Here is a 26504-nt window from a genome sequence, read left to right on the forward strand (position 1 = left end):
TCAAGGACCCTCACCGCCCAGGCCAGGCCCTCCTCTCACTGCCACCATCGGGAAGGAGGTCCAGGAGCCTGAAGATGAGCACCCAGCGGCACAAGGACAGCTTCTTCCCCTCCACCATCAGATTCCCGAATGGGCAACGACCCCCAGACACAACTTCACTTTCTCTCTTCTTTTTGCACTAATATATATTTTGACATGTAGTTTATGGCAATATTTGCAACACTGTCGCAAAACCACAAATTTTATGATATATACATGACAATAAATCCTGATTCTGATTTAGAGAATAGTATTGCAAAGTAAAAGTGCAAGTCCAGCAATATCTTACAAAATGATAGTTGCTGCTTCCATCACTGCTCCCAGCCCCCCCTCTCGGCACCCACCACTCTCAGCATAAAGCAAATTGCTCTGCACATCTCCTTTAACCCTTTGAATTCTGTTTCCCGGTTTTCAGGGACTATCAACAAGCCCAAATCCAACCACCAGCAGGTTCATACTGATGTTTGTACTGTAGTTTACCCATGGACCCAGTCTGGAATATATATTATGAAAGATTAAAAATGGCCAAAGTCCAAAGGGTTAAACTCCTCCACATCCACCCATCCCCAATTTAAATCTCCTTGAGTATGTGATGCTTTTACACTAGAGAAAACATTGTAACTGTCCACCCTATCAACACCTCTCATTATTTTATATGCTTCTACCTGGTCTCCTCCCAGTCTCTGATGCTCCAGAGAAACAAACATAAGTTTGACCAACCTCTCCCCAGAGCTCTTATCTTTTAAAACAGGTACTATCCTGGTAGAACCATTGAACCATAGAATATGGTTCAAGCAAAGAAGCATGTCCCTTCGGCCTAGTCCCACTGACTTGCACCCAGTCCCAAGCCTTCCATACTCCTCCCATCCATGTACCTGTCCAAGTTCTTCTTAAATATTAAAATTGAGGCCATGTTCACCACTACAGCTGGAAGCTCGTTCCACATTCCCCACCATTCTCTGTGTGAAGAGGTTTCCCCTGGATGTTCCCCCCAAACTTCTCCCCTTTCACTCTGAACCCATGTTCTCTGGTTTGTATCTCACCTACCCTCAGTGGAAAAAGCCTACCTACATTTACTCTGTCTACCCCCCTCATAATGTTATCAAATACCTTTATCAAATCTCCATTTTTCTACGCTCCAGGGAATAAAATCTTAACCTGTTTAACTTTTCCCTACCATTTTTCAGCCCATTTTCCCAGATCCCTCCACAAGCTTTGAAAACTTCTTCGCTGTCCACAAAGCCTCCAACCATAGTGTCATCTGCAAACTTGCTGATCCAATTTACCACATTATCATCCAAGTTATTGATATAGATGTCAAACAACAATGGTCCTAGCACCGATCCCTGAGGCAAACCACTAGTCACAGACCTCCAGTCTGAGAAGCATCCATCCACCACTACTCTCTGGCTTCTCCTGTCCAGCCATTGTTGAATCCAATGGTGCTGGATTCAAACCAGGATTACTGGTGCTTTAATAGTGTTGTGCTAACCAGTACGCGACTGCCGCTCCATATGTAGCTGTAAAGTGACTTCCTTAGCTTTATACTCTATGATCCACCTAATGAAGTCATGCATGCCATATGCCTTCTTGACCACAAGAGGTAGGAGCAGAATTAGGCCATTCGGCCCATCGACTTTGCTCCACCAATTTAACCATGGCTGATGCATATTTGCACTTACCTACATTCTCCTGCCTTCTCCCCATAAACCTTTGACACCCTTTCTAATCAAGAACTGGGGCCGCACGGTTAGTGAAGCAGTTTTTGCAACATTGTTAAGCGCCAGCGATCGGGACCTAGGTTTGAATTCTGCACAGTCTGGAAGAACTTTGTATGTTTTTCCTGTTTCTGCGTGGATTTTCCCTGGGGGCTCTGAATTCCTCCCACCATTCAAAACGTAGGTTAATTGGGCAACACGGACTCATGTTACAGTGCTGTATGTCTAAATTTTTTTTTAAATTAGAACCTATCAACCTCCGCTTTATATCTACCTAATGACTTGATCTCCACGGTCGCCTGTGGCAACGAATTCCACAGATTCCCCACCCTCTGAAGAAATTCCTCCTCATCTTTGTTCAAAAAGGACTCTCCCACTGCTGTAAGTCTCTTCTCCACGACCACTCTATCAGGCCCTTTGATTATTCATCACGTTTCAGTCGGATCTCACCTCATCCTTCTGAACCCAGAGCCATCCAACAATCCTCGTACATTAACCCTCTCACCCCCAGCATCTTTCTCGTAAACCTCCTCTGAACCTTCGTTAATGCCAGCACATCCTTCCTTAAATATAAGGCACAATACTGCTTATTCTTTGGAATTCAGAAGAAGGGGGGAGGGGAATTTCATAGAAGCATTTTCAATGTTGAAAGATCTGGACAGAGTAGTTGTAGAAAAGTTGTTTCCCAGGGTAGGGGAGTCTAAGAGAAGAGGGCATAACTTCAGAATTGAAGGGCCCCCATTTAAAACAGGAATTTCTTTAGCCAGAGAGCAGTGAACCTCTGGAATTTGCTGCAATGGGGGTGCTGTGGAGGCCAGGTCATTGGGTGTATTTAAGGCAGAGATTGACTGGTATCTCAATGGTCAGGGTATCACAAGAGAAGTTAAAGTTAAATGGTTACCGCTCAGAAAGGTTCTTGTTGGTTTCAGAAAGAGATTTGTTGCTCGTTGGACACAAACTGATTTCCTCCAATCAGTCACTTCAGTGGCTTGCCGAAGAAACTTGCCCATCATGGGTTTTCCAAATGATAACCTCTTTTTCCAGGTCACCACAGAGTTCCTCTTGTTTCTCTTATTTCAGGAGAAACACTCTGGCCAGCCATTTCCTCTTGTAAGGACCACAAGGGCTTTGAACAGGCTGAACTCAGAACTCACAACCTGTCTTCAAAATGGGGGCTTTCAACAAGCCTGCCAGCTCACCCTGTTGCAGTCTCAAAAGCTACTGTAGAACTGACTTCCCTCTCTCTCTTCAAAAGAGAAATCACCTGTTTGTTTTTTTTCTCTCTCTCTGCTGGTAAAAACCACATGACTTCTTACAGAGCTCCAAACCCAATCATTGAAAGATCTCATCAGCCTCTCTGAGCCTGGACTTTATTGCCCGTACACAATAGATCAGCATTCTTCATTGCTTCTGCAAAGTCAACCAGAGACTCAACATCTAGTTTCAGCAAAGCTCTTGCATTTTAAATGAGACGTCTTTTGTGAAGTGTTACTCTGTTTGTGAAGTGACCTACACTAAACCTCCCACAATCTATCTCTTTTAAAGACATATTTTACCCATAACTATTCTAACAAATAGGCAGATATCTGCTCCAGACTGATGTCTTTTCCTCAATAAATATGGAATAACTAGAAATATACTTTTTTGCTATTTTCAAATAAGAAGACATTTAAGAGATAAATTGGGATCGGAGAGACTTGTAGTGAAATGGAAACCTTTATTAGACGAGGGACCATACGAAAATTTACTTCTGCAATATATTTTCATTTCAAAGGGCAACTTCTAAACCTGGGCTTCATAAATCAAAACCAAAAATGGGGACAGGATTTAAACATTACAATAGATGAGCAAACGTGGGCAGAGATTGTATGACCAATACAATTAACGCACGATACAGACCAGTACCACATCAACACCATGTAAACTGCATAAAATAAAGTAGATTTAATAAATATGCATTTTAGATCGGGTGAAGATGAAAAAGCATTCTACGTGGTCGCCTCCAAAGGTGAGACCTTTCTGTGTCAAAGTAAGGGGACTGTTAGAACAAATTATTGGTGTTACATACCCACAAAATCCTGACAATAGAACCTACTTTTTGCAGGACCCCAAATTTGCACAAATGTGTTGTATTTTTTCCTCAAATTATACGTAAATTTTTTTCTAGTGGAATACACTTTTGAACTTCTGCGTTCAATCTATTCCTAAATGGGAGTCTGATTTCCAAGTAACTGCAGTACACTTCCTTGCCCCCACCAGTGCTATTGTAACAAATTGCTTTTGGGTTAATGACAGCTTCAGTTTCGGCTTCGTTCCTCCTACGTTCCCTAATAAAAATGTCATTAACCCAAAAGCAATTTGTTACAATAGCACTGGTGGGGGCAAGGAAGTGTACTGCAGTTACTTGGAAATCAGACTCCCATTTAGGAATAGATTGAACGCAGAAGTTCAAAAGTGTATTCCACTAGAAAAAAATTTACGTATAATTTGAGGAAAAAATACAACACATTTGTGCAAATTTGGAGTCCTGCAAAAAGTAGGTTCTATTGTTTAATTCACTCTCTTGCACACGCTGGAACCTATGACAACCCTCCGTAAGATGATTAAAGCTTGATAAAATCCTTGGTGCCCCATATCCTATCCTGGTACAATCTGTTAGCTCTTTCTTAGACTTTTCCTTCTCTTTCTTTCTTTATAATCTGAGAATATACAAGCATTGTGTTATTATCGTCATTGTTGTGGGGGGAGGGAGTAGGGAGGGAGGGACTATTAAGGGGAGGGGGTATAATTCTTGTAGTCAGAAATAACCTGTTTAAATATGGTAAATGTATAAAGATGTATACATTCTGCATGCATGGAAATTAAAAAATATGCAAAAAAAAGGTTTTATCGATCATCTGACTGCTCAAGTACACCGTGCCAATCAGCCAGTGCAGGGATTTCACGTTACAGCCACACAAAACACTGGCCGAGCCACACTGGGAACGCTGTGTGGAGTAACAGGAAGGAAGTCAATAAGCTGGAAAGGGTCACAAGGATGGGACTGGAGGGTACGAGTTATAAGGAGAGGCTGGGATTTATTTTGCCCTGAAGAGTAGGAGGCCAAGCGGTGAACTGACAGAGCTGTGGTTCCCCACCAGTGGGCCACGGTGGGCCGCAGCGCGTCTCCATGTGGACCACAGAGACTTCCCCACTCACTGACGTTGGGGTTGATTTTGATTGCGAGTTTTTATGTTCAGTGTCTGCTTGCCGCATTTTTTTTTGTTCTTTAGAAAGGTGAAATAAAATACTTTAAATTTCTGTGTTTCTTACAGAGCTGCCTTTAACTTGAAAATATTGCTCAGTCATTACCAGTTGGGTTCCAATAGCTCAGTGGTTAGAGTACTGGTCTTGTAAACTGGGGTCATGAGCTTACTCCTCGCTGGGGGCTCATTTCTTTGAGGGGCGCTGGACAAAGTGGTGACTCTGTCTTCCTTACGGTGGACAAAGTATTTCATGCGTGTTGTATTCCAAATGTAGTATTACATGACAATCATGGAGGCTTTACCTTTAGTGGGCCATGGCATGTTAGGACAGATGCCAGGTGGGCCCTGGACCGAGAAACTCTTACAGAGATAATTAAGTGAATGAGTTTTTCCCCCGGAGCCTAAAACGAAAGGCAGAGGTTTGTGGTAGAGTGATGCTATAATATTGGATGTGGGTGTGCAAGGGGAAAATAGTCTTCTATTTATTGTAGAACATAGAACATAACTGATGCACCATCAATGACTCAAAAGACCAAAGTTGAGCAAAATTGATAGGCTTTTATTCGCAATAGAATGAAGGCACGCCCCTGCTGGTCGACTGTCCCGAACTGAGGACGGGGCTGAGAGACAGTCGCCTTTATTCAGGAGCCTGTGGGATGCCCAGACAGATAAATATATACATACAGTGGTTTACCACAATAATTGCATGGTACAGGCCCTCAATGTTGAGCCAAACAATACATAACAACCCCCCCCAAAAATACTAAACCCTCCCTACCTCATAACCCTGACTCTTAAATGCCCCTAATGTTTCAGCCTCCACCATCATCCCCTGCAATGCATTCCAAGCACCCACACTCTAGGTAAAAAAAAAACTTACCCCTGAGGTCTCCCTAAACTTTCCTCATTTCACTTTGTACACAAGTCATCTGGTTTTTGCTGATCCTGCTCTGGGAAAAAGGTGCTAGTTGTCCAACCTAGCTATGCCTCTTAGAACCTTGTAGACCTCTATCAAGTCTCCTCTCAATATTGTGTTAAAATTTCTTGGAATATTACAGCATGGGACCAACGAGGGGACAGGTTATTTAAATCTAGGATGATCCAATTAGTGAGGAATCCTTTGGGAAAAATGACTATAATATTATAGACAGTTGGGGACCCCAGTTGGCGTAGCGGTTAGTGCAAAGTGATCGGAACCAGGGTTCGAATCCCCGCACCGTCTGTAAGGAGTTTGTACCTTCTCCCCATGTCTGCGGGGTTTTCTCCATGGGCTCCGGTTTCCTCCCACCATTCGAAACATACCGTGGGGTGTAGGTTAATTGGGTGGCACAGACTCATGGGCCAAAATGGCCTGTTACCACATTGTTATGTCCAAATTAAAAAAAAACAATTGAGTTTTAAAGAGAACCAGTAATTTCTGGAACTAGGGTTGACAGATTGTCATGAACACGTCCTGAATTTTTTGGTTTTTTGTGGCAGCATCATTTTTAAAAATAAATAAATTAGTGCAAAAGGAGAGAAAGAGGTGCAACAAGGCGCAGGATTATTATAAACTACAATTCCGTAAACACAAGGTTTAAAAAATAAATAAGTAGTGCAAAAAAGAGGAAAAGTGAGGTTCGGAAATCTGATGGCGGAGGGGAAGAAGCTGTTTCTGTACTGCTGAGTGCTTGTCTTCAGGCGCCTGTACTTCCTTCCCAATGGTAGCAGTGTAAAGAGGGCATGGCCTAGGTGGTGGGAGTCCTTGAGGATGAAGACTGCTTTCTTGAGACACCGACTCTTGACGTCCTCCATGGAGTGAAGACTGATGCCCGTGATGGTGCTGGTTGAGTTCACAACTCTCTACTAGTCTTTTCCTGTCCTGTCCATACCAGACAGTGATGCAACCACTCAGAATTCATCTGTAGAAATTTGCAAGAGTCTTTGGTGACATAGCATATCTCTTCAAACTCTTCACAAAGTGTAGCCTGCTGACGAGTCTTCTTCATGATTTCAATTGAAACAAGAGCGAAACAGCATGAGGACAGGCCCTTTGGCCCACTGACTCTGTTCTGACCAGCAAACATTGACACTGATCAAGTTCAAGTTTATAATCATCTCACTGTACATATACAACCGGGTGTTTCTCTGGACAACAATGTACACACAAACACACACAAAATGCACAGCACATAATAATCACATATATACATTGAAAATATAAAATAGTCATGTACAAATATTTCAAAATCATTTGTTCATTTCATTTATGAGAGACCCAAAGTTACAGACAGGTACGAGATAAATCAAAGCACTCCTCATACGCACTTTCGGGCTCTCCCACCGCGAGCAAGCAGCGAGGCTGCTGCCTACGGACGGCCTGGGTGACTGCACACTATCCACCCCAATATGCCTGCTATTTGAGCAGATGACAGAGGTATTTGCCTGCTACTGGCCGACGACGACTTCGGCAACCCTTGCAGGTTGGCTGCCCGAGCCGATGCCCTATGGCAGGCTAACCAACGTGGCAGACCTGCCATTGACTACGTTGCTACGTCACAGGCCAATCAATATGGCGGAGAAGCCGTTGACCAGGTTGCTGCGTCACGCCAGGGTACCCGTACTGCTCCAGTGCTGGAGAGAAAGCCAAATACAACTGGGGAACAGCTTGGAGAAGGAACGGTGGTGCTGCTACCATCAGTGCTGGGGTTCTGCTGCCCGCTGCTGCCGACCACCTTGCTCGCATCTGGGAAACACCTTGGCCGGCCGTCGTTGATGATTAACACGTTCGGCTGCAGAGACAACCTGCTCTCTGTTTGGGTCTGGCATTCCGGTCAGCGTTTCCTGAATGACAAGGGAGCAGAGATCAACGTAATGCCTCCCATGAACTGGGACACTCGTGTCGGAAAGACCGGGCCTTGCATCACTGCGGCTGATGGCAGCAATATCCGAACATACAGAATTCGGCCCCTACCGGTTTGAATGGACCTTCACACTGGCAGACGTATCGCAACCCCTGCTGGGTGCAGACTTCCTCCAAGCCCAATGCCTCCTCGTCGACCTGAAAGGGTGCTACTTACTGAACTCAAAGACCTTCCAGTCCATCATCCTACGCCAGGTCACTCTACCAGCACTTCACCTCGACTTAGTGACTTTCTCTCACAACGCTTACACCAAGATCTTAGTGGAGTTTCCAAGCATAGTCACCCCCACCCACCAATTCTCCTCCACCATGCCGAAGTGTCCAGCACCACATCTCCCCAGAGGCCGCAGCCCTGGTCCGCAAGTTGCCTCCTGAAAAGTTGCAGCTCGCCAAGGAGGAGTTCCACAGGATGGAGGAAATGGGGATAGTATGACACTCCAAGAGTCCATGGGCATCCCCCCCACACATGGTACCCAAGGCATCTGGTGGCTGGAGACCTTGTGGTGATTATCGCTGGCTCAACGACATCATAATTGTGGACAAATACCCAGTTCCTCATATCCAGGATTTTACCGCCAACCTTCACAGTGCAAAGATTTTTTTCAAAATCGATTTGGTTTTGGGCTATTCGAGTTCCTGCGTATGCCTTTTGGGTTAAAGAATGTGGCACAAACCTTCTGGAGGCTAATGGACTTGTTAGGCCATGGCTTGGCCTTCGTGTTCATCTATCTGGATGGTATTCTTATTGCCAGCCACTCCCGTCAGGAGCACAGCACACACCTGCGCCAGTTCTGCCAGTGCATTAGCGAAAACAGACTGGCTGTCAATCCTGCCAAATGCCAGTTCGGGCTTACAACCATCGATTTCTTCGGGCATCGCATTGACCAACATGGAGCAGGGCTACTTCCTTCCAAGGTGGAAGCTATACGCAGGTTCGCCCGGCCTTCCACAGTGAAAGGGCTGCAGGAATTTGTAGGCGTGGTAAATTTCTACCAGTGGCAGCTGGGATCGTGCAGCCGTTCTTCAAACTACTTTCGGGTCAGCCCAAGGACCTGGAGTGAGGAGGCAACTCCAGCTTTTGACAAAGTGAACGATGTGTTGGCTGATGCTAGTGCACCCACGAGTCAATTGGCCCACAGCTCTCATGGTCGCTGTGTCAAACACGGCTGAAGGAGATGTCCTGGAGCAGCTGGTTGACGGGGATTGGAAGCCACTTGCCTCTTTCAGTCGGCAGTTGAGGCCACCGGAGCAGAAATACAATGTGTTCCACCGAGAAGTCTTGGTCCTTTACCTTGCCATCCGCCATTTCTGGTACTTCCTAGAAAGGAGGGATTTCACCATTTCACAAGCCTCTTTGCTAAGAGATTGGATCTGTAGTCTGCAAGACAACAAAGGATTCTCTCCTACATCTCGGAATACACCACTACCATCAGGTACATTGCAGTCAAGGGCAATCTCGTGGTAGACGCCCTCTCCTGTATGTCCATTCAACTGACCAGCTCTTTGGCTCCTGGGATCAACTACACCGCTCTGGCAGCATCACAGCTACAGGATAATGAGATATTGCCCAACTGTGCCGCCATTTCGGGGCTCAAACTGGAGGACGTGAGGTTTGGATCTTCTGGGGCTACACTTCTCTGTGACGATTCCACCAGAGAGCCAAGACTCATCATACCGATGGTTTGGAGGCATTCATGGCTTAGCACATCCATCCATACGTGCTATCTCAGCTGGTTGCCGACAAGTTTATGTGGCATGGCCTGCGTAAACAGATCAGCCACTGGGTCAGAACTTGCATACACTGCCAGACCTCCAAGATTCAGAGGCATATCTAAGCCCCGCTCCAGTTGTTTCCCCTGACAGACAAACATGTACGTCGACATCATTGGTGCCCAGCCAATCTCCAGAGGCACCACGTATCTGTTCACCATGGCTGACAGGTTTACTAGATGGCCAGAGGTGGTACTACTCTCAGACACATCCACGAGATCCTGCCCCAGGGCTCTCATTGCTAATTGGATAGCCCGTTTCAAGCTGCTGACAGATAACTTTGGATGAGGGGGGGGGGGGGCGCGGAGCACTGTTCAACTCGATCCTATGGTCAGTGCTATCCCAGCTCCTTGGCACCCAATTACATCGCACAATGGCCTACCACCAGCAGTCCAATGCCCTCGTCGAGAGGTTTCACCACCATCTGAAAACTGCACTGATGGCTCAGCTCAAAGGGCCCAATTGGACTGACGAATTGTTATGAGTGCTACTGGGAATCTGCACGATGCTAAAAGAGGATCTGGCCTCATCCTCCACCGAACTCGTGTATGGAGCCCTGCTTACAGTCCTGGGTGAATTCGTACTACCAGCCTGAGGACAGGAAGAACCACCCACAGCTCTCCTGACGTGAGAAAAATGGCACTCTGGTGCCTGTCCCACTGTTTGAGTGCCTCCTACATCCCAAGGGAGTTCAAGGACTGCCAGTGCGCGTTTGTGCACAGGTGGACACAACAAACTCCACTTCAGTTGCCATATGAGGGTCCTTACAAAGTGCTCCGACACAATGGAATGATATGTGTACTGGACATTGGAGGCAGGGAAGAAGCCTTCCCCAATGATTGCCTCAAGTCAGCACACGCCCACCTGGAGAGCAGGTGCCGATAGCATGCCCACGGAGGAGAAGTTGCCCAGCTAAACGAAAGAACTTTATACAACGAATAGACTCATCACCTCCTGACAGCGGGCTGAGAAGAGTCGCAAGCAAATGAGTCACGGAGGTGTAGGTTCGCGTGGGTCTGAGAGCCCTGAGGCACTGGGAGCATTGCCAGACATCCAGGCTGATGTCTCAATGGTCCCAGGGCAGCAAATGATCATGGGGATTGTGCTTATAAGCTCACACAGGAGTTAAACCCACTCACACCGACTACTGTGTCTGTTCGCTACCTTTTCTTTCCACTCATTTCCCACTTTAAGTAATCCCTACGCCATCGGTGCTCTGTAATCAGTAAGGGATTGCTTAAGGTGAGATGTGAGTGGGAAGGGACGGTTGAGAATCACTGCTCGAGACCCAATTGTTACTGAAATATGTTGCTGGAAAAAAATGGTCATTGGCCCATTTCCTTTGGAGTTCTGAAACCGTGCACATAACGAGTCCATGAGGGACGATTAAAACAGGCATTTTCTAACTTTTTCTTTCCACCCACTCCCACCTTAAGCAATCCCTTACTAATCACAGAGCACCAATGGCATAGGGATTACTTAAAGTGGGATGTGAGTGGACCAAAGTGTATAAGTTTTGTTTTTTTCTTGGCTGTTTCAATGATCCTCTGCCTGGACGTCTGGTCCAATGTTTTGCAGCCACCGTTCCATACAATGACCCATCTAGACATGGCACTAATCCTGCATTAATCCCATGCTCCCCATCCCCCTGTTGTCATCAGTGATTCAATGGAGTTGGTACTCCATGCCTACCTGCCTCTCCACCTCTTCTGTCCAGTGCCACCACCTTTGTCTCTGTAGCCCCTCCCCTTCACACCTGCCATCTCCCCTTCCCATTTTGTCTCAAAAAAGGTCACCCCTCAGAAACATTGGCTGTGCATTCTTCTTCAAGTCCTTCCAGTTTTTATTTATTCACACTGATAAATACTGCATATAAAAATGGTAATGGGCTTAGATAGGGTGGACACCCAATCCCTCTCCTCCAGGGTGACTGGCCAAAACCAGAGGCCATCTATACAAGGAGAGTGGATGAAATTTAGGGGAGAAATACACTGATTTTTTTTACACTCTGAGTGGTGGGTGTCTGGAATGCATTGCCTGGGGTGGTGGTGGAGGCTGGTTAAAGGCTGACACAATGTTGCGAACCAAACAGCTTGAACCCAATACTGAAAGATTGGAGATTTGAGGGGAATTGAGACCAACACAGACTTTCCCACAGGCAGTGAGAACGCTGAACAACCAAAGGATCTGCTCACACTATCTGAGACTCTCATATTCATGAAACAATATTTATTTAATTGTATAGATGAAATACTTGCCGTGCATATGTAGTGTTTGTCTGTATGTGTGTTATGTCTGGCTGTGTGTCTGTGTGGTTTGCACTGAGGACAGGAGAACGCTGTTTTGTCGGGTTGTATTTTGTTGTGAAACCACTATTGTATGTAAATGCCATGACCCTTCCTGGTCGACCCTGCTCTCACTGGCCGGCTCGTGACCCCTCCCCTTTCTCTCCATAAAGGCTGTCGTGACCCACCCAGCGCAGCTGGATCTTCAGCAGCGTGGACTCGATGCTGTCGACCTCTGCCATCTCGAGTACTTCGACGTTAGGGATGAAAGCGCTCCAATGGATGTTGAGGATGGAGCGGAGACAACGCTGGTGGAAGCGTTCTAGGAGCCGTAGGTGATGCCGGTAGAGGACCCATGATTCGGAGCCGAACAGGAGTGTGGGTATGACAACGGCTCTGTATACGCTTATCTTTGTGTGGTTTTTCAGCTGCGCTGGGTGGGTCACGTCTCCAGAATGGAGGACCATCGCCTTCCCAAGATCGTGTTATATGGCGAGCTCTCCACTGACCACCGTGACAGAGGTGCACCAAAGAAAATGTACAAGGACTGCCTAAAGAAATCTCTTGGTGCCTGCCACATTGACCACCGCCAGTGGGCTGATATCGCCTCCAACCGTGCATCTTGGCGCCTCACAGTTTGGCGGGCAGCAACCTCCTTTGAAGAAGACCGCAGAGCCCACCTCACTGACAAAAGACAAAGGAGGAAAAACCCAACACCCAACCCCAACCAACCATTTTTCCCCTGCAGCCGCTGCAACTGTGTCTGCCTGTCCCGCATCGGACTTGTCAGCCACAAACGAGCCTGCAGCTGACGTGGACTTTTACCCCCTCCATAAATCTTCGTCCGCGAAGCCAAGCCAAAGAAGATAAAGGCTGTCATGCCACCAACCTTTCCCCAGTTCGAGTCCAGGTCAGTGTGAGCAACCAACACAAGGGATGCTGTCCATCTCTTGCTAATAAAAGCCTTAGGTTTCCGATAACTTCAGTCTTGTGCAATTGATCACGCATCGTGCTTGAACAATCAGATGACAATTGACTTGAGGACATCAGTTTAAAGTGAGCGGAGGAGAGTTTAGGGGAGATGTCAGGGGTAAGTTTTTTTTTTTACACAGAGAGTGGCAGGTGCCTGGAATGTGTTGCCGGAGGTGGTGGTGGAGACTGGTACATTCAAAAGGCTCAGACAGGTCCAGGGATGCAAGAAAAATAGAGGGTTTCTGGCGTGAGAGAGGGAAGGGTTAAATTTTTGTGGAGTAGGTTTCATAGGTCAGAACAACATTGTGGGCCAAAGGGCCTGTACTCTGCTCTAATGGTCTATGTCTGGGCTTATTTTGCAAATCTCTATGAATATTCATGTTTTTAAAAATTCACAGGGAGTACCAAATCAATTAATTTTAACAATTTAAGATTATTTTAGATTTTTTGTCATGTGACCAATGTTTATGGTGACAATATTTAAAAATCAGTGAAGGATGGGCCAGCAAAAAAAAAGAGGGTTGAGCTCACAAGATATAAAATAACATGGAGCTTCTACCAGGAAGAGATTCTGTAACAAATAATAACCTGACTCCCTGGGCAGACAGAGGAAAGAATTTATAGTAGGGGAAAGGGAATAATAGATTTTGCAATGTATAGTTACAGCAGAATGTATACAGAGAGCAAACACCATGAAACACCTGTTTGCTGGTTTGGGATCATGGTTCACTGCAGCGGCAGTGAGAAACACAGAGAACTGGGAGAGAGAGAGAGAGGGGGGGGGATGGGGTGAAGGAGAGGAGGGGGAAGGGGAAAGCTGGAGGGAGAGGGAGAGAGAGAGGGGGAGGGAGAGAGAAAGGGGAGATAGGGAGGGGAGGGAGGAAGAGGAAGAGAAGGGGGGAGGGAGAGGAGAGAGGGGAGGGAAGGAGAGAGGGGAGGGGAGGGAGAGAGAAAGGAAGGGAGGGGAAAAGGAGAGAGGGGGAGAGGGGAGGGGGAGAGGGGAGGGGAGGGGGAGAGGGGAGGGAAGGGAGTGAGAGAAGGGGAGGGGGAGTGAAGGGAGGAAGAGAAGAGAAGGGGAGGGGAGAGGAGGGGGAGGGGAGAGAGAAAGGAAGGGAGGGGTAAAGGAGAGAGGGGGAGGGGAGGGAGTGAGAGAAAGGGGAGGGGAGGGAGGAAGAGAAGGGGAGGGAGGAAGAGAAGGGGAGGGGGAGAGAGAAAGGAAGGGAGGGGAAAAGGAGAGAGGGGAGGGGAGAGACAAAGGAAGGGAGGGGTAAAGGAAAGAGGGGGAGGGAGGGAGTGAGAGAAAGGGAGGGGAAAAGGAGAGAGGGGAGGGGAAAGAGGAAGGAAGGGAGGGGTAAAGGAGAGAGGGGGAGGGGAGGGAGGAAGAGAAGGGGAGGGGAGAGTTGGGGGAGGAGGAGAGAGAAAGGAAGGAAGGGGAAAAGGAGAGAGGGGAGGGGAGGGAGTGAGAGAAAGAGAAGGGGAGGGGAGAGAGAAAGGAAGGGAGGGGAGGAAGTGAGAGAAAGGGGAGGGGAGGAAGAGAAGGGGAGGGGAGAGAGAAAGGAAGGGAGGGGTAAAGGAGAGAGGGGAGGGGAGGAAGTGAGAGAAAGGGGGGGGGGAGGAGAAAGTGAGAAGGAAGGAAACGAATCAGGCAAGTTGGAAGCACAGAATCAAAGAACCCCGTTGGATGGCGATCAAGAGGGAGAGCGGCGGTTTAAGAGGAGGGGCTCCAACGCGGCTCCGCTCCGACTGACGAGGCGGGGCTGCGGGAGAGGGGAAGGGACGCGGGGCGCCCCTGAGCTCAGCGTCCGTCCGACCGTCCGTCCGCCCGACCAGCGACCAGCCCCCGACTCGTCTCTCTCGAGCAGGTGAGCGCAGAGCCAGGTTGTGCGGCTTCTCTGCACCAGCGCCAGGCAGCGGCACCAAAACGGCCCTTCTCTTTCTAGCGCTGGAGTAACTTAACCCTCGCAAAACTTTGCGGAAGAGTTGAGCGGGTGAAAACTTGAGCGCGGGAGTTAGGAAAATCGAGACTTTTCACACCATCCCTCTGTTTTCTAAAGGATATCGTGCAGTTGGATCCCCAGCTTCCCATTTCTGGGCTGGAACGGAGCTCCAGAGGCGTCTCTCTCTCCTGGCTCCGGACAGGGGCTCCGAGGTGCCCGGGCGTGAGTTCACCGGCCAACGAGGATGAGCCGCGGCCAGCTGGGTCGTTTCTTGGACACGGCTTACGGCGGCGTGGACGCCAACCTCAGTGGCAACGGCGGGCCGGAGTGCGCCGCTTTCCTGTGCGCCGAGCAGCGGGCGCTGGAGACGGTGCTCATGACCGCCGTGTCTTCGCTGCAGATCGCGGTGGCCGCGCCGAGGATCGGCGCCGAGGTCCGGCAGTGCGGCGGGAGGCTGGGCGAGCCGACGCCGCTTGCCCGTCCGGAGACCCTGGGCAGGAACCTGCTGCAGGCAGCTCTGTGTTTGACCTTCGGCTTGGAGATCGGGTTTAAGTGTGCGTCCAAAACCCTCATCTACTTACTGAACCCTTGCCATGTTCTGACCGCCATACAGGTGAGTTCTCCTTGTGCCCTCTTGAGGGTAACCAGGGCGTTTTAAGTCACTACAAACGAGAACACTTTTGCCTTGGTAACAAAAAACGCATTAATGGAGAAACTCAGCGGGTCAAACGGGGTCGAAACGCCAGGCTGGAGAAACCCCGCGGGTCAAACGGGGTCGAAACGCCAGGCTGGAGAAACCCCGCGGGTCAAACGGGGTGGAAACGCCAGGCTGGAGAAACCCCGCGGGTCAAACGGGGTGGAAACGCCAGGCTGGAGAAACCCCGCGGGTCAAACGGGGTGGAAACGCCAGGCTGGAGAAACCCCGCGGGTCAAACGGGGTGGAAACGCCAGGCTGGAGAAACCCCGCGGGTCAAACGGGGTGGAAACGCCAGGCTGGAGAAACCCCGCGGGTCAAACGGGGTGGAAACGCCAGGCTGGAGAAACCCCGCGGGTCAAACGGGGTCTAAACGCTAGGCTGGAGAAACCCCGCGGGTCAAACGGGGTCGAAACGCCAGGCTGGAGAAACCCCGCGGGTCAAACGGGGTCGAAACGCCAAGCTGGAGAAACACAGCGGATCAAACGGGGTCAAAACGCCAGGCTAGAGAAACCCCGCGGGTCAAACGGGGTCGAAACGCCAGGCTGGAGAAACCCCGCGGGTCAAACGGGGTCGAAACGCCAAGCTGGAGAAACACAGCGGATCAAACGGGGTCAAAACGCCAGGCTGGAGAAACCCCGCGGGTCAAACGGGGTCGAAACGCCAGGCTGGAGAAACACAGCGGGTCAAACGGGGTCGAAACGCCACACTGGAACAGCTACTTACATAGTAAGGATAAAGACACATAATGAACATTTCAGGCTCAATTATTTCATCAAATTGTACTTTGGGCACTGAACCAATGTAGATCTGCAACACACAAGGACAAAATGCCAGGAAGTTGACCATTGGGGCCTCTCTTGGACTGCTATCCAATAAACAGTAAAATAGGGAGGAAAGGTCTGGGTGCCAGCACTTCCTTGCCAGGGGTTGGTGGAGGCTGGAATGATAAGGGCATTTAAATGACTCTTAAACAGACAGATGAATGCATCAAAGATAGAGGGTTATGAGGAAGGGAGGGTTTAGTATATTTTTAGTTTATTTATATAGCACATTTAAAACAACTCACGTTCTTAGTTCAGTCTGGTCAAAGCCCTTGAGGTCCACACAAGAGTAGAGGACTAGCTGCCTAATATTTCACTTGAAATAATGGAAACCTAGAAACTCTGTGTGACCTGAAAGAAAAGAGGTTATCATCTGGAGAACCATGATGGGACAGGCTTCTTCAGCAACACACTGATTAGAAGGAATGCCTCTCTCTGAAAACTGACAAGAACCTTCCTAAGCAGTAACCATTTACCTTTCAAGCACCAAAGCCTGGTCAAATTCTGTGCACAGTCTAAGAGTTGCCTGCAACCGGTGCACTTGGAGGAATGAGAAGTGAGATTGAACTGTGAACCAAAGTACTTTTCTGAACTTGCACACATATTACACACACCTGCTCTTAGAATTAGAAGGGGGTTAAGTTAATAATAATAAGTTAGAGTTTGATCCTGTTTTCATGTTTAAAGATAATTTGTTTAGTAACCATTTATCTTGGTGAATTTCTATTGCTGCTGGGTTTTGGGGGCGTCTGGGCTTGTAACATTTTGGGGACTCATCCTTTCGGATTGAAAATTGGAGTTTGTGATCTTAATCTTTTGGAGAATTTGTAATTTATTAGTTAATTGGTTTCCAAGTTCATTTAAAGCTTGTGTGTGTGGAAAAATAGCAGCAATGGATGTTAGTACATTTTTGTCACCATTATCATTTGCAGAGCAAGAAAAAAGAGGAACTGATGGTTATTTCTAAGGTGTTAAAAGCTGACTGAAGTTGAGCATTCGATGAGGAAAATACAAATACAGAGGATTATAGTGAAATATATAGCTGAGGGAAAATTTGTTGAGAAAGGCTTAGAAAATTTTCCATAGGATAGATCAGTGGAATTGCAATTGGGTTGGAGAAATTGAGGGAGTTGGAAGCTGAGAAACAGAGGATATGGGGAAGCTGAAAAATGGAGGGAAGAAAATGAAAGGGGCAGAGGTTTCAATTAAAGACATTGAGATGGAGGGAGGTAAGGGAATTGAGGCTGTAACTCCTGGGGAGAGGTTTTTGGCTAGTAGAGAGGTAAATTTAGTTTCTCCTTTTGATAAGGGAGATAGAGATTACATATTTTCAGCTTTTTGAAAAAGTTGCTGAGAGCTCAAGATGGCGAAAAGAAAAATGGCTTCTTATGCTCCAAAGTGTATTAAAGGGAAAAGCACAAATTGCATCCTCTAGTTTGACCAGAGAGCAAGTGGCAAATTATGATACTGTTAAACAAACAGTAATGAAAGCTTATGAATTGGTTCCAGAAGCATATAGAAAAAAATTTAGGAATTTGGTGAAAACATGGAACTAATCTTGTATGGATTTTGCTCTGGGAAAATCTGCATGTTTTGAATGTTGGTGCGCCTCAAGGAATAAATAATGATTTTAACAGATTGAGAGAATTGATATTAATTGAGGAAATTAAAAGGTGTGTTTCAAATGAGATTAAATTATACCTGGATGAGAGAGACATGGGGACGTGGCAGCAAACGGCTAGGTTAGCGAATTATTATTCCCTGATTCACAAAAACAAATTTTGGAATAGTAAGCCTTTTCTAAAAGTTAATGTGGAGCAGATTAGTAAGTCTGAAATTAAATCTGGGGAGTATGTTGAGAGAAAAGATTACGGTAAGGTGGGAAAGGACAGAACTTCTGGACGTTTGTCATTTTTGTAAAAAACCTGTTTGAAAAAGAGACAAGAAGAGGAGGTTTTACCAGAAGCATGTATTCACACAGCTGAATTTAAGGAGAGCAGATATTCCAAACGTAGTTTGGGTGTCCTGGATGTTTTCAAACCTTTTGATGTCAGAGGGCTTGGTTTCAGTAAAGGAGGGAGAATCATACATTCCAGTTAAAATTCTTAGAGATACTGGGGCTGCTCAGTCACTGTTGTTGGAACTCTTGATCAGAAGACTGACAGAGGGGAGACGATTTTGATTAAAGTTGTTAGACGTGAGGTAGTGTCAATATTTCTTCACAAAATTGTCCTGAATTCAGAATTGGTTTTTATTTCAAAGTTACCCATGCAGGGAGTCTCATTTTTATTAGGGAATGAGTTGGCAGAGGATATAGTTGAGTCAGTTTTGAGATTCACAAATTGGCCTAGTAAGGATGAGGTTGAAGAATATTGTGAGATATCTCCTGCATGTGCTGTCTTTGTCTAAGAAAATGACGAGAACAGAGGAAGATCCAGTTGATAGAGACTTGCCCAGTACTTCTGAAATGGTTTTGAAAGAGCAGGTTAATTGTGAGAGTCAGGATTTCCCTTTGTTGAGGAAAGAGTTAATTCAGCCACAGAAAATAGATACAGATCTTATTGATTTAAGGGACAAAGCAGTAAATGAACAGATTAAAGAAATGGCCTGTGGATATGACATGAAGGGTGAATTGTTGATGAGGAAATGGAGACCTCTTGATATTCCTGCTATTGAAGAGTGGGGGCTGATTCACCAAGTGATCGTTCCTAGAAATTACCAGAGTGAAATTTTAAATCTAGCCCACAGTACACCTTTAGGTGGTCATCTTGGGGTAAAGAAAACCATGAATAAAATTTTGAAAGAATTTTTCTGGCCTGGATTGAGTAAAGATGTTGTAAATTGGTGCCAGACATGTCACTTTTGTCAGGTTGTGGGGAAGCCTAACCAGGGTCCTCCAGTGGCTCCATTGCAACCTATTCCTGTTGTTGGGGAATCTTTCACTAGGGTTATTGTGGATTGTGTAGGTCCCCTGACTAAATCTAAGTTTGGGAATCAGTACTTGTTAACAATTACGTGTACGGTGTCGAGATTTCCAGAAGCTATACCATGAAGGAATATTAAAGCCAAAACAATTCTTGAGAAAGAATTTTCACAATTTTTGGATGACCGAAAGAGATCCAGAGTGATCAAGGATGTAACTTTATGTCTGGGTTATTTCAGCAATTGATTTATGAGTTGGGAATAAAACCGATCACTTCATCTGCGTTCCAATCCTGAAACTCGGGGAGCTTTGGAAAGATTTCATTCACTCTTAAAAATATGATGAGGATTTATTGTTTGGAGAATGGGAAAGATTGGGATGAAGGGATTCATTTATTGCTATTTGCAGCAAGGGAGGCTGTGAGGAGTCATTAGGTTTCAGCCCTTTTGAAATTGTGTTTGGACATCAGGTTAGAGGACCTTTGATGTTGCTAAAGGAACAGTGGGTTAATGAGGATGTGAAGTTGGACTTGCTGGATTATGTTTCTAAATTTAAAGTTACAAAAAGTGTGGACTTTGGCTAAAGAGAATTTAGAAAAGGCTCAGGGTAAAATGAAGAGTTTATTTGACAGGAAAGCTCAGGTGAGGAATTTTAAGAAAGGAAGTAAAGTTTTGATTTTGCTTCCAACACATGACAGTCCTTTGAGAGCTAGATTTTCTGGACTGTATGAAGTTAAATCAAAATTGAATGATGTTAACACTCCATATTGAAGGAATAAAACTCAGGTTTGTCACATAAATATGTGGAAACTTTATTTAGAGGATAAGGGTAGTGGAGAACAATCTGTATCAGAGGAAGTTATGGATCATAAGATTATGTGAGGGTAACCTTAAATAATCCATTGGTTCTTGTGGCCTGTCTAACTCAGCAATTTTGGAAAATTTGGAAGAAAAGTTAGGCCATCTTAAGTCACAAGAGCAGATGCAGTTGAAAGAATTACTTTTGAAATATACAAATTTGTTCCATGTTACAAGCCCAAAGATCCCCAAAACCCAGCAGCAATAGACATTCACCACGACAAATGGTTACTTAAACAAAAACAGAATCAAACTTTAACTTAACTCTATTTTTGTTATCTTACTTAACTTAACCTAATTTAATCCCCTTTAATTCTAAGTGCACGTGTGTATAATGTATGTTTAAGTTTAGGAAAGTTCTTTGGTTCACAGTCCAATCTCACCTCATTCTTCCTAGTTCACTGGTTGCAGGCAATTCTTATATTGTGTACAGAATTTAACATGTATAAAGTTCACCAGGCTTTGATGCTTGAAAGGTAAAAGGTTACTGCTCAGGACGGTTCTTGTAGGTTTGCAGAGAGAGATGTGTGGTGCCAGCATTTTCACAACTGAGGTACCACCATTAGTTACCTGATGAACCTTGCCCCATCAGGGTTCTCCAGATGATAACCCCTTTCTTTCAGGCTAGCACAGAGTTCCTTTCTGTTCCACTTATTCCAAGAGAAACATCAGACAGCTCATTTTCTCCTCTTGTATGACACACAAGAGTAGGCCGTCCTCCACTCTGGAGCTTCCGTTTCAGTTCCAACAACCTTCTGGCTGACACTGTTCAGTCTCTCTCTCTGAGACACTGAGACTCTCAAAACTACTAGAAAGCCTGTGTGAATCTCTGGCAAAAAAAAAACACCAGACCTTCTCCAGCAAATAATAGGTCAGTCTTCTGGTTCATCTGTTTTTAGGTAAACAAGAACCCATTAGTGTCCTTTCTGTGATCACACCAGTGACCTTTCTGTGATCACGCCAAACTCTGCAAAGAGCTATCAATAGACATCATGTCTCCTGCTTGTTGCTTTATAGGCAATAGTCCATATATTTCCACTTGAGTTAAAATTCCTTTGAAGGGGGAAAGTGTGACAGAATATTTTGTGTTTTATATTGTATATAGATATGTTTAAAAGGAGATAAATTGGGGTAGGTTTTTTTTTAGTGTAGGTCACATACAAACACTTCAAAACAGATCTCATTTAAAATACTGGAGCTCTGCTCAAGCCAGACAGGTCCGGCTCCAAGGGCCTTTGCAAAAGTTGTGGGGAGGCCTATAGAGACTTCACTAATGGATTGTTGTTTTGAAAAGCAACAGATGAAAGAACTTGTCGGAGCTGCAGGCTGTCTGAGAGCAGTTGGCTGTTCTAAGAGGGTCATGTGGTTTTGCAAGCAGAGAGAGTAAAATGGGTTTTTTTCTCTGAGTGGGATAGAGGGAATACAGTTCTGCAGTGATACAGTTCAGCAGCAACGGATGGGACTGGAACAGGACAAGCTGGGAAGCTTGTGGAAAAAACCCATTTGGAAGATGAGTTGTGAGTTCTTAGTTCAACCTGGTAAAAGAAACTCTGTGGTGACCTGAAAGAAAGAGGTTATCATCTGGAAAACTGAAGTGGCTGATTAGAAGGAATTTCTCTTTGAAAACCGACAAGAATCTTCCTGAGCGGTAATCATTTACCTTTCAAGCACCAAAGCCTGGTGAAATTCATAAATGTTAAATTTTGTGCGTAGTATAAGAATTGCCTGCAACCAATGAACTTGGAGGAGTGAGAAGTGAGATTAAACTGCAAATCAAAAGAATTTTTCTGAACTTACACACACACATTACGTACATGTGTGCTTAGAATTAGAAGGGAGTTAAGTTAATAGTAATAAGTTAGAGTTTGATCCTGTTTTCATGCTTAAAGATAATTAAAAGCAATGTTTGTTTAAGTACCCATTTGTCTTGGTGAATTTCTGTTGCTTCAGGGTTTTGGGATCCTCTGGGCTCGTAATAACAGAAATTAGAGGTCAGTGTTGCGAAAGAACCAGAAAGATGAGATTAAAATAAACCTTGGGAGTATGATAACTCCCTCAAAATGCATATAACAATCAATAAAAGGAAGCTCTGTTGAATAATGGGGCAGATTGATTAAGCTGGAAGAGAGAGTCTTTATTTAGCACGAATAAATCAAAAGCACTTTAACTGAAGTGTCAACAAGTAAAACCTGATTCTGAGCCACGTAGAATGTCAAGATAGGCAATTAATGGCTTGGTCAGAGAGTGTTGAAATTTGAATCTGAATTTATTGTCATGAACATGTCATGAAGTTCATTGTTTTGCAGCATCATTTCTATAAGTTGTATTTTTTTTTAAAAATAGTGCAAAAGAAGAGAAAGTGAGGTAGAGTCTGTGGTTCATTGTCCATTCAGAAATCTGATGGCGGAAGGGGCTTTTGTACCGTGGCGTGTTCACCTTTGGGCTCCTGTACCTCCTTCCTGAGGGTAGCAAGAGTGAAGTGGTACGGTTCCTTGTGGATAGAGGCTGCTTTCTTGAGACCCCGCCTCTTGTAGATATCCTTAATGAAGTCTGATGCCCGTGATGGCGCTGGCCGAGATCACAACCCTCTTTAGCCTGTTCCTGTACTGTGCTTTGGCCCCTCCGTACCAGACAATGATGTGACCAGTCGAAATACTCTCCACCTGTAGAAATTTGCAAGAGTCTTTGGTGACATGCCGAATTTCCTCAAACTCCTCATGAAGTACAGCCACTGGTGAACCTTCTTCATGATTGCATCGATCGGGAGGCCCCAGGATAGGTCTTCGACTCAAGCCAGAAATGTCGGTTCTGGAAGGGCTCAAGCCCGAAACATCAGTTATCTATCATTACCTTTGCTACATAAAGGATACTGTTTGGCCAGCTGAGTTTCTGTAGCATTTGGTGTTTTTACTTCCAACCACAGTGTCTACATATTTTTTGTGATTCACTTAGATTTTCAGAGGTGTTGACATGAAGTTCTTTACTCTTTCTACTTCTGACTCCTCGATGAGGACTGGTTCGTGTTCTCCTGGTTTCCATCTCATGAAGTTCACAATCAGTTCCTTTTGCTAATGCTGTGAATGCAAGCTTGTTGTTGTGGCACCTCTCAACCAGCTGACATATTTCCCTCCTGTACGCCTCCTCGTTGCCGTCTGTGATTCTGCCGACGGCCATGGTGTCATCTGCAAATTCGTGGATGTTAACAGGTAACGTATAATGAGCACCTTATTCAAAAAAAAAAGCAAAAAGGTGGGAACGTTTTCAGGAAGGGGGCATGGTTGACACTGTTTGCGAGTTATGGAGATGTTGGGGCCAAGTGCAATACACAAAGGTGCTGGAGAAACTGAGCAGGTCACCCAGTATCTGCACAGAGTCATGTGTAACCATCGCTTTGAGCCTGAGCCGTTCATTTTTCACTACCTACGGATGCTGTGTGACCTGTAGAGTTTCCCCAGGTGTTTGTGTTCTGTCGCACCCCCAGGAAAATGAGTCTTCAGGGTTGTATGTGATGTCACGGATGTTCTCTCAAGATAAATCTGAACTTGGAACTTTTTGACCTTGAACTTTGGTAATAGATCTTTTTTTTTGAAAAAAAAATCGCGAGGTTCTTTACAAGGGGTCAGAAACAGTAGTACGAGTACAGGTATCCCTTGTGGTCCGAAAGTAGAGCGTTCCCATGAAACCTTTCATGGGGCAAAATGGCGTATAGCAAAGAAGCAGTTACCATTAACATGTATGGGAAAAAATTGAGTGTACCCAGACCCACTGCCTCCCGCTCTCCCATCGGCCGGCTCTCCGTCCCCACGCTGATCCCATTGCCCCACATTCTCCCGACAGTCCGTTGTCAGTCCCCACACTCATCCTGCTGCCCCGCGTTCTCCCAACAGCCCGCTGTCAGTCCCCGCACTGTTCCCATTGCCCCGCACTCTCCCGACTGTCCGCTGAATGCTATTTTTGCTTTTTGGCTTTTTTCATAAAATCCTCTTCAGATTTCTTTCTGTTTGCAAAAACAGGTACTAATGCAGGTCTTTCGTAAAAGCGAAGTGGCGTAAAGAAAACTTTTGAAAAGCAGGGGATCCTGTATTTCTAAAGGTGGTATGTTTACGAAAGGTTACAGATAAATGCAGGGCCTTGAAAATCTCAGATGGCCTCTCCAACCCATGTATGCTTAAAATAAATGGGTCTCCTGGGCTACAGAAGGAACATAGCAGCAGGAGTTTCCACTCGATGTTATAATCATGCCCATTATTGTTTAGAGAATAACAATTCAAAATTATTGCCTGACAGTTACATTAAATACAGATTTTTAAAATTTGGTAACAGTAAAATGGCTGGTTGTTCTGGCAAATTAAGTGGTTCACCCGTGGCTTTGTGACAAAAAAAATACTTGCAGGCTAGTTGTCTTTTGTATAGTACAGAATGTTCCTTCAGCTTCATGCCTCTTGTATAAACCTGGAGCTAAACAGAAGTTTTGCAGACGAACCTGCGGGATAGTTTTTACATCACAATGGACCCTAATCAATTAATAACTTTAATAGAGAAACAAAAATTGCCATTTTACTTTTTCCAATAGCAGATTTTAAGTCAAGTTTATTGTCATCTGATTGTACAAGGACAACCCGACAAAACGGCGTTCTCCGGTCCTCGATGCAAAAAACAATCAGACACACACCCAGACATAACACACGTACAGACAAATAATACATATGTAGGACACGTAGTTCATTGGTTCAAATAAATGTTACTTCATCAATCAATTGTATTATTTAAGAAGAGGTTGGACAGGTCTATGGATGAGAAGAAGATGGAGGGTTATGGGCATTGTGCAGGGAGGTGGGACTAGAAGGGCCTAATGGCCTGTTTCCGTGCTGTAAATTGTTATGTTATGAATATGAGGGTCTTGGAGGGTCAGTGTGAGCAGTTCCTTTGGTCGTTCAGCATTCTCACTGCCCTGTGGGAAGAAGCTGTTCCTCGGCCTGGTGCTGCTGGCTCTTGTACTCCGAAGGGAGCAGCTGAAAGATGCTGTGTGTGAGGGGTGGGGGGGGGGGGATCCTCAATGATTTTGTGCGTGCTCTTCGCACAACGATCCCAGTAGATCACGTTGGTGGCGGGGAGGTAGACTCCAGTGATCCTCTTATGGTCGTGTGGATTGACCTCTGATCTATTTCTTTGCAAGAACTGTACCACACTGTGATGCAGCCAGCCAGGAGGTTCTTGAGAGAGCTCCTATAGAAGGTTGACGTGATGGTGGCCAGTAGCCTTGCCTTCTCAGGAAGTGCAATCGCTGTTGCGCCTTCCTGATGAGTGAGGAGATGTTGAGTGTCCCCGATAGGTCATTAGTTAAATAAACTCCAAGGAACTTGGTTTCTCTCCACAAAGGGTGGTTGTTCCTGGTCCTCCAGAAGTCCACGATCATCTCCTTCATCTTGTCCATGTTGGGACTCTGGTTGTTCCCCTCGCACTAGTTCACGAGATTTTCCACCTCTTCTCTGCAGTCTTACTCTTCAATGTTGCTGACGAGCCGATGACCGTTGGGTCATCTGCAAACCTGATGGCACCACTGGGGCTGGATCTGGCGACGCAGTCGTGGGTCTAAGAATGTAAATTTAAACTACCAGAGCGTGCTTTTGAATTTGGCAATTGCCACTGAAGAGAGCAGAGCCACGCAAGACATGCTGGAGGGCCTCAGCTGGTCAGGCAGCATCCATAGAAGGCAATAGACAGTCAATGAATTGGGCTGCAGATGCTGGAATCTGGATTATAGGGTCCTGGAGATCCAGTCTCGACAAAGGGTCCAGACCTAATACGTCCGCACTTCATTTAAAGATAAGGCAGGAATGTAGGGTAACCAGGAGATACAGGGGTCTCAATTACCAGTCCCTCATGGTATCATGATGTGGGGTAATTAGCATCATTTAAACATCTCCGGGCATTTCACAGGAGCAGTAATTGGACAACAGAACACCAGGAGCAGGAGTTGGCCATTCGGCCCATCAAGCCTGCTCTGCCGTTCAATAAGATCACGGCTGGCCTGGCCCCTGGACTCCGCTCCACCAAACCTACCTGTTCCCGTAATTCCCTGTCTAGGCAAAAAAACTGTGTCTTAAATATATTGAATCAGGTATATTGTTATAAATGAGTGATATGAAATTTGTTGCTTTGCAGCAACAGTATTGTGCAGAGATAATTAAGTGAATAGTTTTTTCCCCCAGAGTCTAAAACTAGAGGCAGAGGTTTGTGGTAGAGTGATGCTATAATATTGGATGTGGGTGTGCAAGGGGAAAATAGTCTTCTTCTGTTTATTGTAGAATATACAGCATAGTACAGGCCCTTCAGCC

The 26504-nt window shown here is 45.8% G+C and overlaps 1 protein-coding gene across 1 annotated transcript in view; it reads left to right on the plus strand.

Moving 5' to 3' along the window:
• The first annotated feature begins 14545 nt into the window (after positions 1 to 14545).
• The window catches only part of LOC138739658 (transmembrane protein 164-like), a 60989-nt gene continuing 49030 nt past the window's right edge, over positions 14546 to 26504 (plus strand). Inside the window, exons 1-2 of the mRNA XM_069892164.1 lie at positions 14546 to 14793; positions 14986 to 15481. Of these exons, the coding sequence (XP_069748265.1) occupies positions 15113 to 15481 (369 nt within the window). The 5' untranslated portion in view covers positions 14546 to 14793; positions 14986 to 15112. The remainder of the gene's footprint in view (positions 14794 to 14985; positions 15482 to 26504) is intronic.

The sequence above is a fragment of the Narcine bancroftii genome, chromosome 7, assembly GCF_036971445.1.
Source record: "Narcine bancroftii isolate sNarBan1 chromosome 7, sNarBan1.hap1, whole genome shotgun sequence".
Lineage (NCBI taxonomy): Eukaryota > Metazoa > Chordata > Chondrichthyes > Torpediniformes > Narcinidae > Narcine > Narcine bancroftii.